This window comes from Colobus angolensis, unplaced genomic scaffold (assembly GCF_000951035.1).
Source record: "Colobus angolensis palliatus isolate OR3802 unplaced genomic scaffold, Cang.pa_1.0 Scaffold77, whole genome shotgun sequence".
Taxonomy (NCBI): Eukaryota; Metazoa; Chordata; class Mammalia; order Primates; family Cercopithecidae; genus Colobus; species Colobus angolensis.
In genome coordinates this window covers 4,767,891-4,779,243 of record NW_012121487.1, presented here as the reverse complement: position 1 = coordinate 4,779,243, position 11,353 = coordinate 4,767,891, and the positions used below count along the sequence as shown (strand labels likewise).

The window sequence follows — 11,353 nt, the reverse complement described above, 5'->3', positions numbered from 1 at the left end:
TGATCTCCATACTTCTAAGGCCAGTGGAAAACTGTTCCCATTTGATTTGACCTACCTCCAGCTTTTGATACAGTTGATCCCTCCCTCCTTCTTGAAACATTTTCCTGCTCAATTTCTGGGACATAACCTGTTAGTATTTTATCTATTCACCAGATACTTTTTGAAGTTTTCTTTCTGGATCCTTTTAATATTTCCAACTTCTAAATTTTGGAGACTGCTCTCCCAAAACAGCTGCACCGTTTATACAAAGTCAGCTCTGCTGGTCAGAGCCATAAACCTGAACAGTTTAGTCAGAGGCTCCAGCAAGGGGGTTGCTATGCTAATAGCCCAGATGCTGGCAAGTCTTGTGATCAAGCAGGCCCCACCAGGTTAAGAGACTGAGGTGTTTCCCCAGAACTAAGTACCACAGCAGTCTGCATCTCAGTCTGGGAATAACACTGGGTGTAATTCCCAGCAGAGAAGGACTGAGACTGAGCTAATGTCATTTCAATGATTTTTTTTTTCTTTTTAAGACGGGGTCTCTTTCCATTTTCCAGAGTGGAGTTCAGTGGTGTGATCTTGGCTCACTGCAACCTTGACCTTCTGGGTTCAAGTGATCCTCCCACCTCAGCCTCTTAAGTAGCTGAGACCACAGGCATGTGCCACCGTGGCCAGCTATATTTTTTAGTTTGTTTTTCATAGAGAAAGGTTCTCACTATGTTGCCCAGTCTGGTCTTGAATTCCAGGGCTCAATGGCATTTCAAGAATCAGATTACGGGAGAGAAAGAAGGGATTAGCAAAATTGCAAACTGCCAAGGGATCCCTCTAAAGACTCCTGAATGCCCTGAAATCCAGAGTAACGCTGATGGTAGAGGGTGTTTCTTCTGCAGGAAGGCTCTTATTCTGAAAAGTTTGCCTCAGGAAGCTCAAAGATTATAATCTCTGAGGAGATAACAGTGAATCTGTTGGTAAGTATAAATTATTCCTCTTCCTTTTGGGGGTTAAGGTCATTAGAATGGATCAGCTTCAGGATCCTGATCCAGGCAGTGAACTGGCCACTTCACATGTATCATTTCACTTTATTCTCATGACAGCTCTGGAAAGCAGGTGTCAACATCTGTTAAGGAAACAGATGATCTCAAAGATTAAATGGACGTCAAGGTTCCAGTGATATTTGATGGAACAGGGATTCCCTCCTAAATATTTTTTAATCATGGACTTTGTGCAAAATCTCCTGTGCTTAGAAATAGGAGAATATATAACAAAGAGAGAAACTCTGCAGTAGCCTCATGCACTGGGCTAAGGTGGGCTGTCTCAGGCAACTTGAACTGCCATAACCAAATACCAGGGACTGGGGGGCTTAAACAACAGAAATCTATTTCCTCATAGTTCTGGAGGCTGGAAGTCTGGGATTAGTGCACTAATATAATGTGGATTCTTATGAGGGCTCTCTTTCTGGCTTACAGAAGTCTACCTGCTTGCTGTATCTTCACGTGGCAGAGAGAGAAAGCAGGACAACCTTTCTGGTGTTTCTTCTTAGAAGGGCACTAATCCTATCCTTGGGGCCCCACCCTCATGATTTCATCTAAAGCCAATTACCTCTCAAAGGCCCTATCTCCAAATACCATCACATTGGGGTTAGAGCTTCAGCATATGAATCTGGGGGAGAAGAGTACAAATCAATCCATAGCATGGACTGAGGTTGTCTGGGGTAGGGCTGTATGGGAGTAGGCTTAACCTATAGAGGTGTTCTCTAAGCTAGACCAGCCTGAAGTTCCTGAGAGTCTAGGTCATGGTGACAGGTCCACAAAATAAGAACTAGTACTTCCCTAGACATAACACTTAAGTGTCAGGCACTGTTCAAAGCACTTTACATGTAACTCATTTACAACAGTAAGTAGTTAAAAACGGAGGCAAAGGGAGATTAAATAATTTTCCCTGCTCACACAGTGAGTAAGTGGAGGAGCTGGGATTCTAACCCAACAAATCTGTGCCTTTCTAACTGAGACAAATTCCAATTACTTTCCCCAAAGTAGCCATTTCTTTTAGGAAATAGAGTTACCAGGAAGGTAGAGTAACTTGCTTTCTGCCCATTGAGTCTAGAATCCTAGACCAGGGCATGGCTGATTCTGATTTTGCACAGGCAGATGCCCCAGCAGGCGACAGGGAAAGATTCAACACAGGATGTAGTGTCCAAGCCTCTCTGTCCTTAGATTTCTCTCCTGCTGTCCACCCTACTCTTTCAGCTGTTGTGGCTAGGAGGCTGGGCTGGCTGTCCACTGAATACTGTCTATCAGTGGAACCACTCATAGGTCAAAGTGCAGGTATGTTGGTATTTTCAGGGAGGGAAGGATAATATCAGAAATGTCACCAGCCACTCCTCGCCAATGGCTCCTCTGTGCCCGAAATCATAGATGAAAACAAATGGAAATCATGGTCAGTGTTGCTGTTGTTCTACTACCTGCATGTTCTCTGTCAATTCTGTGGTACCTGCATCTGAGGTCTGAATTTAGTTTACCTGGGGACCAAGAATACGTATGGAAAAGTACCACCCCCCACTCTCCACTCTCTCTCCCTCTCTCATGCTTTCTGTTCTTTAGCTCATCACCACAGGGCATGGTATAAATTTATTTATTTGTTTATTGCTTGTCTCCCCTCCCTGGGTTATCAATTCAAGAGCAGGGACTTTAATGCCTTGTTCACTGTTGTATCTTCAAGGGTTAGGTCAGTGCCCGGCACAGGGTAGCCTCAGTAAATACTTGCTGTATAAATGAGTAAATTGAATGAAACCTCCTTTTCTGTGGATGAAAGGATAGGAGAATGGACCCCATGGAAATATCAAAATCCCCTAACAATGTATTGATTGTGTGTACTTTTACCATCCGTTTTTTTCTCTCCTGCCCTTCAGAGCACACAGGCACAGGCTTCTATGAGGAAGGAGGCTGATGCCATTTCATCATGGTGTCCCAATGCAGAGCAATCTCAGAGTTACTGTTGGTTCAATTGGCGCCCTAATCACTGGTGCAATGTTCATTCTCTCTCATGCAGTTTGCTGTTCCTAAGTTAGGTGCTGCCAAGCCATGGTCCCACAGTATCTCTCCAGGTATCTGGGGGCAATTCGCAGGAAGCCAGGTTACCAGAATACAACATTAGGATTTCCCCTAAATTGTTAGTTTCTAAAATGATTCACTGAAGGTAGAGGGAGCTGTTTCCTCTTCCACTCAGGCAGACCCTGGCCCACCCAATGTGAGCTTTTCTGGCCAAAACCTGGCCCAAGATGTCTTTATGAGTCCTAGTCCTTTAGATTCTTCTCTCTTCTAGGGCTCAGTACCCAACCAAGCTGAGGAAAAGGCAATCCCAAGCCCTAAACCTCTCCACTGAGATTCACACAGGTCCTTTCCCCTTAGAGACCCCAGGCAACAGAGATGGCCTTGTCGCCGCGGGAGCCACTGGGGGGCTGCTCAGTGCTCTTCTCCTGGCCTTGGCCCTGCTGTTTCACTGCTGGCGCCGGAGGAAGTCAGGTTTGTGCTCTTTTCTTTGCCACAGTTCCTGCCCTGTCCCTTCCCCTGAACTCAGCCTGCAGGCAGCCTCAGTGGCCACCCAGCCAACACTCCCAAGTCTCCACTCCCAGCGTTCACACACACTCACGTCTGTTCCTGCCTTAAGGGGTAGTTTTGCAAATAGAGGCCATAAATGAGAGCTGCTCATATCTAGTCTGATTGGTTAAGTCTCAGGGAAGGGGAGGGAAAGTGAAATTTTTAATGTAAAGTTCCAAAAACTGTATCTGAACAGTTTACTTAGGCAGTTTCTTTGGTTCATACAGACTGGCCAGTTAGATACTTCAACCTAAATCCACCATAAATGGAGATTCAAAATGAACTAAAGGGCTCTGCAGAAATGACTGAGAATAAGAGCTGGCTAATTTTATCCTTCTGTCCCCCCAGGGGCTTTTCTGGGTCTGAGTTTGAGCCTGCCATCTAGTGCTCCAGCAGCCCCTCTCTCCTCAGGTCAGCCTCCCCTGCCTCTTGGACATGGTCTGTCCCAGGCATTGTTTGCTGCGTACTTCCAAAGGCTTCTTGCTTCAGCCCACCTCAGGCTGGCTTTAGATGCCAAGAAACCTGGTGTAGAAGACAGGAGTAGAACCTTTTTCAACTCTAGAACAATTACCCACATCCTTCAACTCTGTCTCTTAATTCAATTCAACTTTCCAGATTCCTGACAGCACCTTCTATGTGTCCTGCATTGAGCTGGAGGTAGGGAGCTTTGGACCTCTGACCAATTCTCCTTAGTGAGCCTGAGTCAGAGCCCGATGCTCCTCTGGGCATGGCCACAGATGTTCCTCGAAGTTCACCCACAGCTCACTACTCTCCAAGTGACACTTTGGTTATATGTAATGTTTCCTGAGGGATTTCAACACAGACTTGAATCTTAATAAATTCTCAAACAATTGCATATTTAACTCAGGAGTATGCAGTCCTGGTCTCAACAAGTTATATGCTTTGTTCAATCTTTTTTTCACCTCATTTTCATGAAAACTCAGGACCGGGCAGGTGTTTGAATTGACTTTCTTGATGACATCCCTTAGATAGTTCCTGTTATGTGAAGTCATTGAGAAAGGGCTCCCTCTGCTGACAAAAATGCATCTTTGCTTTATTTTGCAGGAGTTGGTTTCTTGGGAGACGAAACCAGGTGAGACCTCAGCTTCTGCCAGTTCCTTTTTAGTTTCCCAAGTACACAATATGCAAAACTGTGGGGTTACAAAATTAGGTCAAGTTATATCTCTTTGGCCCTGTAGCTAGATACTTCCATTTTCACACTCCTTGAATTGGTCAAAAATGAAGCTTCCTAGAACTTTGTTTGTCAGCTAATAGTTTGCAATACATACAAAATGATAGATTTCTTATTTGACCTTAACCTACTCCTCTAAATGGATAATACCAAAGGTTATAAATTTTCTGGGTTGGCAAAGAATATTTCTTGTACTATAATTAAGTTAGACAATGTGTTACTATAACTATGCATACAATGACTAGAGTCTAGATTTTCTACAAATGTTCTAGGTTTTCCAGGGAACTCTATGTTTCTAATAATCTTCTTTTTGCACCATACATGCATATATACTCATTAAACGTTATGCCCTTAACTTCCATTTGGAAAATACTGTCATCTTCCTCTTTCTATGTCAGTGTCTCAGTCTTAGGTTAGGAATAGGAGTATGGATTATGTCTAATTCCTTCTTGAATTGTACAGACATTACAATGTAAAGACATTTTATTTATTTATTTATTTTCACCCAGGTTGGAGTGCAGTGGCACGATCTTAGCTCACGACAACCTCCGCCTCCCAGGTTCAAGTGAGTCTTGTGCCTCAGCTTCCCAGGTAGCTGGGATTGCAGGCGTGAGCCACCACATCTAGCTAAGTTTTGTATTTTTGGTAGAGACTGGGTTTCACCATGTTGGCTGGGCTGGTCTCAAACTCCCGGCCTCAAGTGATCCGCTCACCTCAGCCTCCCAAAGTGCAGATTACAGGTGTGAGCCACTGAACCAGGCCAACAGTAAAGTAAAGACATTTAATCACTACTTCCTGATGATGAAGAAGCCAGTACGCGTATATTTGAGACAGGATCTGGCTCTGTCACCCAGGCTGGAGTGCAATGGCATCATCTCAGTTTACTGCAATCTCAACCTGCCAGGCTCAAGCAATCCTCCCACCTCAGCCTCCCAAGTGTCTAGGACTACAGGCACATGCCACCATGCCTGGCCAACTTTATTTTATTCTGTGTAGAGACAAGGTCTCACTATGTTGCCCAGGCTGGAAAGCCAGTATTTTTTAACCAACCAAGAGTAATCATTCTAACTATGAGACGGTGATTGTTACTATGATGTCAGAGACTCCCTAACCTTGTTTTCAGGCAGCCTGTCCATCCTACAGCCCCAGAATCTCTTCCAAAAGAACAATCTCACTCTACATAGATGTATTGAAACTCTGATTAAACCATTCAGGCTTTCCTGTTCCCTGTTGGCTGCTGACTTTCTCCAAATCCTCTTTCTCCTCTGCCGCTCTCCCTGAGTATCTCACTCTCCTGCATGTTATAATGTGACAGGGATTATTATGTGTTTCTGTGTCTCACAGGCTCCCTCCCACTCCAGGCCCAGGAGACTCCTCCCATTCCATCTACCCTGCCCAGGTGGAGCTTCAGTCGCTGTATGTCGATGGTGAGGATTCCTCTCTAGGAAGCTGTTCCTGGCCTCAGCCATGGAAAGATAATGCGCTTTCAGCCATGGGAAATGCCTCTGAACTCCCTAAAGTGTCCCAAAACCAGATATTCCCAGATAATTGTTCCATTGTGTGTCCAAGAAGAGTGGAAATGATGCTTAGGAAGAGGTATCTGTAGCACTTTAATACTAACAAGAACAGCCTTGAAAATGTCTTTTCTTTCCAGTACACCCCAAAAAGGGAGATTTGATGTACTCTGAGATCCAGACTATTCGGCTGGCAGAAGGGGAAGGTATGTCCCTGGGAAGAGATTCTGGCTGCAAACTATATTCATTCATTCAACAAACATTTACTGAGTACCTCCTATGTGCTAGGTACTATTGTAAGTATAGGGAAGTCAACTAGTAAACAAGGCAGACAAAAATCCCTGCAGTGGGGAGCTTAGATTCTAAGGAGGGAAAATAGGTACTGAAATATATACAGTATACTTTTGCTGATGATCAGGATGGAAATTAAGCAGCCTTCTGATAGATATTGTGATCATTATAGTGTATGTACTAAGGTCTCCCTTAGGTCTGAATGAATAAATGTTTGTAAAATGTCTACTATGTGGTAAGCATTGTGCTGAGAATATGTGCATCAGCTTCTGGGATTATTCTGCCTGTTCTTCTCCGGTGGTTCTTACCCTGGCCTAAGATACTTTCATCTTACAAATATGCCTATCAGTATTCAGCCAAAGACTTGAGGAGAGCCCTCTGCAGACTTCTGGAGCTTTCGATCTGTTTTCCTCCTGTCTCTTTGGTACTGTCCTACAAATTCTAGCTGCTTTAGTAAAACAGAACTCTTGGTCTCTGTTACTTCAAGTCAGCAAGGCTTCAAGTCAGAAGTCAGGCTCTGTCTGAACTCCCAAGTCCATGCACAGCTTAGTGGTAAACTGGTGCAATATCTGAAAAGCACTGTGTTGTCCTTTTTTCTCATTGTTTAAAATGGGAAGACAAATCCAGTCCCTGTTAGTCCATTTTGGCCAGAATAAGCTGAATTGTTTCTTGAAGTTCTGCTTCACTTCTTCAATCCTATTCAGACCCCATTTTAAGACCCACTAATGAATTGAGATCTGTTAGTAGAAAAATATCACTGTAGGTAACTGCAACCTGTGGTCCACTTTGGCTTTCTGAGGTGGGAGCTCTATATCCCAGCATCAAGGAAATCACTTCAAAATCACTTCAGAAGTTCAAGAGGAATTTCTGAGATCTCCTTCACCAGGCTGGGGGCTATAAAATAGCGGTCTCCACCTGCTACTCCCACTTCAGAAAACCAAAGCAGAGGTACATTGGACATAAACTGATCAATCTTTCTAAAGACATCTCTTCAACAAATCTTTTTATTTTTTTCCTCCCCACACTTCCTTGCTTTGGTTGATTAACCTGGGTTCTTATAGTCAAGGAAATAAACAATTCTCTCTATTTCTTGTATAAATCTCCCCATGGCACCTCACTTGGGAAGTTAGAATCTAGGAATTTCAGTTGTAACCTGATGCTGAAGGTGTTCTATGAAAATGAAGTATTACACATAAGACTCAGAGAAGGACTTTCTCAAGGTCACAAAGTCAGTAAAGGACAAAGCTAAGACTAAGTCTTCTGTCTTGCTGTATTTTCTGCATGCACAGCCTATTATTATATTTGACCAACATATATCACCTGATCACTTGCTTTGCTTTCACTTTGTTCCCTGAGCCACCTCCATTAATCAGGATCCCCTTTGAGTGGAAGCATTAGAAAGGCCACTACCTTTCTTGGGTGGATTGAGTACATCTTATCTTATAGAGCTCTCTTGATCATTTTGCTTTTCTTCATACTCTTTCCTTGACATATTTATGAAAACACCATTTAAACCAAGTATTCTGTTGATGGACTAGTTACATTTCAGACACCTGAAGTATTAATAATTTACAGAATGGTTTCTTTAGCTGTTCCTCAAGGTTTACATGAAGCCCCTGAAATCATATGCAAAGTTTTGTGCAAATGACCATTATTCTGGGGAGAGTACATAGCTTCCATCATATTATGAAAAATATCTGCAATCCCTAAAGGTTTGGGGTAAGAATATGGTAACAATACAGTAAGAAACAGAGAGAAACCTCAAGTGCCCCAGAGTGTATCTTTTTTTCAGGCTCTCTCTCTCCATAAAATTGCTCTGCTGCTCTGATAATTTTACCTTTTACTCTGAGACTCTTAACTCCTAATATGCATAGTCCACCAAATCATATCTGCTAAACTTACCTCTCACTCTGGCTCCAACTCTAGGAAACCATGGCAATAAAAATCAAGAACTAGAACTTGTTAATGCAGGAGAGAGTTTTTCTCACAGGGCATACATATGGAGCACTGTAATGGGAACTTGCCAGACAATCAGGGGTGGTGAGATGACAGTATTGTAAGTTAAGAGAAGCAAGAACTAAAACTAAGAAAAAAATAATCTCTCAATATCTGGTAGAAGAAGGATGTGAGGTTTCTTAGTGTGGTATTGATGGAGGACTTTACAGATCAACGGAGCTTGAAAAGAACTTGCAGAGGGATGGGTTAAGAAATGATAGAACAGAAAGTCAAATGTATTGTAAGACATGTTAGGGGAAGAGGAGGAGAAAACATGACAATCAATGGACAGGGCCCAGTGGCTCCCAGACTCTAGGGAATCAGCTAACAGACTGAGTTCTAAGTGCATCCTTATGCCCATAGTCCAGTGATTATCTTTCTCTCCACAGCTAATACCTGCAGGACACTTCTAGAGGATAAGGTGAGTTTCATTTCCCCACAGTTTTATCTCCACCATTACCTGTAGCCTCACACTCCCTCTTGGTTTCCACTTCTTTCTTCCATTCCAGGATGTCTCAGTTGTCTACTCTGAGGTGAAGACACAACACCCAGATAACTCAGCTGGAGAGATCAGCTCTAAGGACGAAGAAAGTCACGAGAATGAAAAGTTACTAGAATGAAAAGTTACGAGAATGTTCTACTCATGTGATTTGTACCTTATCCAAAGTCCCAGGCCCAGTGCAGTCCTTGTGGCTCCTGGAATGATCAACTCATTCCAGCTTTCCAATTCTCCTCATGCATATGCATTCACTCCCAGGAATACTCATTCATCTGCTCTGATGTTGGGATGGAATGGCGTGAAAGACTTCACTAAAATGACCAGGATCCACAGTTAAGACAAGACCCTGGATTATTTGCTGTAGGCCTGGCCTAATACATTCCCTAGGGTCTGCATTAGAGAAGGGGGATAAAGAGAAAGAATGACTGTTTTTGAAAAACAGAAGCACAAATTTTGGTGAATTGGGATTTGCACAGAGATGAAAAAGACTGGGTGACCTGGATCTCTGCTATATACATCTACAACAATTCTCTCACTGGAGACTCACTTGCATCAGTTTGTTTAACTGTGAGTGGCTGCATGGGTACTGCACAAACACTTCACTTCTGCCCACACAGCTTACACTGTCAGGATTCTGTTGCAGATAAAAGAACCCACCTGAAATGGTTTACAGACAGAGGAATTTAAAAGAGGACATCAGAAGAGCTGGAGATGCAAGCTCTAGGCTGTGCTTCCAAAAGCAAATGATAATTATGTTAATGTCATTAGGGACAAAGATTTGCAACATTAGAGAAAAGAGACACAAATATATATTTAAAAACTTAAGTAACAATTCTCCAAACCTAAATTTGAATTTAAAATATTAGTATAAACTCATAATAAACTCTGCCTTTAAAAATAAATAAATATTTCCTACATCTGTTCACTGAAAAGGCCTAGAAATTAATTACCAACCCGTAAGCAATAAGCACTCCTTACAGATTCTCTAAATACCATTCCCTACTCAAAGGAAATCAGGTTGCTTTTCTTGTAGGAACTGTGTCTTTGAGTTACTACTTCGTTAATGTGAGAATAACTCTTGCAATAAATGAAGAAGGAATAAAAGAAATAGGAAGCCACAATTTTGTATGGATGTTTCATGATATACCTGCTGGTTAAATAATTAACAAAAACCAGCAGCCAAATCTTATAGATCTCCTGATGGAAGTGTACAATACCACCTACAAAGTATCCATGCCCCAAATGTTAAAACTGAATCCAGTCAAGTCTTTCTTACTAAATACTTGTTTTATAGAAAATGCATGGAAAAAAGGAACTTGTTTAAATAATATTATGGGATTGCAACCAGTAAAACACAAACTGAGAAAAAGTGCTATTGGGCAAATGACCTGGCTTCTTTAACAAATAAATGGCAAAAAAAAAAAAAAAAAGAAAAAAAGAAAAAAGAAATAAAAAGAAGAGGAGAGAGAGGAAGAAAGAGAGAGAGAAGAAAAGAAAAATGAAGAAAAGTAATTAAAATATTTCCAATATAAAGAAAAGACAAATATTTAAGGTGATAGATACCCCAATTACACCGATTTGATCTTTACAAATTATATGAATGGATCAATTTGTCACATGTGTCACCCCCAAAAAAGAGAAAAAGTGAAAGAGAAGACTTATCAATTAAATGAGACTTGAGACATATCAACCAAAAGGAATGCATGGGTCTTGTTTGGATCCTGACTCAAATTAAGAAAAAAAAATTATCCATGAGATACTAAGAAAAATGTGTACACTAATATTAAGAAATTGTTGTGTCTTTTGTATATAAATGATAGTTTATTGTAGTGATGTTTTTAGAAAAGCAAAAGGATATTCACTTTTATAGCTTATACTGAAGTGTTAGATTAAAGCTTATTAATGTAGATTCATTGTACATGAAATTAGTAGATGAAATTATGTGATTTGGTTTCAAATAACCCTATGAAGTGAGGGTGGGTAGGAAGTGGGTAGGTATAGATGTAGCAAGGATCAGTCATATGTGCACCATTTCTGAAGCTGGGTGATGGGTAAGAAGAGGAGGTTTATGCTACTCTTTACTTTTGCATGTTTTAATTTTCCATAATAAAGAGTTAAAATATCTACACCCAGAAGACCGCCTCGTTATACCACCCCATTATTCTACTCTTGTGTGAGGTGCCACTCACTTCTGTTATAGTGGTAGCTTCGTGTCTCCCTTCTTTTTCCCTTTCATCCCCACAGCCCATTCTCAGCACTGTGGTCACTGTGCTCAAAACCCTGCAGT

The 11,353-nt window shown here is 41.8% G+C and overlaps 1 protein-coding gene across 1 annotated transcript in view; it reads left to right on the top strand.

The window, feature by feature from the left end:
• FCRL4 (Fc receptor-like 4) overlaps positions 1 to 9,964 on the top strand; it is a 27,801-nt gene extending 17,837 nt beyond the window's left edge. Inside the window, exons 7-12 of the mRNA XM_011928471.1 lie at positions 3,387 to 3,500; positions 4,641 to 4,668; positions 6,112 to 6,194; positions 6,422 to 6,487; positions 8,957 to 8,988; positions 9,077 to 9,964. Of these exons, the coding sequence (XP_011783861.1) occupies positions 3,387 to 3,500; positions 4,641 to 4,668; positions 6,112 to 6,194; positions 6,422 to 6,487; positions 8,957 to 8,988; positions 9,077 to 9,187 (434 nt within the window). The 3' untranslated portion in view covers positions 9,188 to 9,964. The remainder of the gene's footprint in view (positions 1 to 3,386; positions 3,501 to 4,640; positions 4,669 to 6,111; positions 6,195 to 6,421; positions 6,488 to 8,956; positions 8,989 to 9,076) is intronic.
• The last annotated feature ends 1,389 nt before the right edge of the window (positions 9,965 to 11,353 follow it).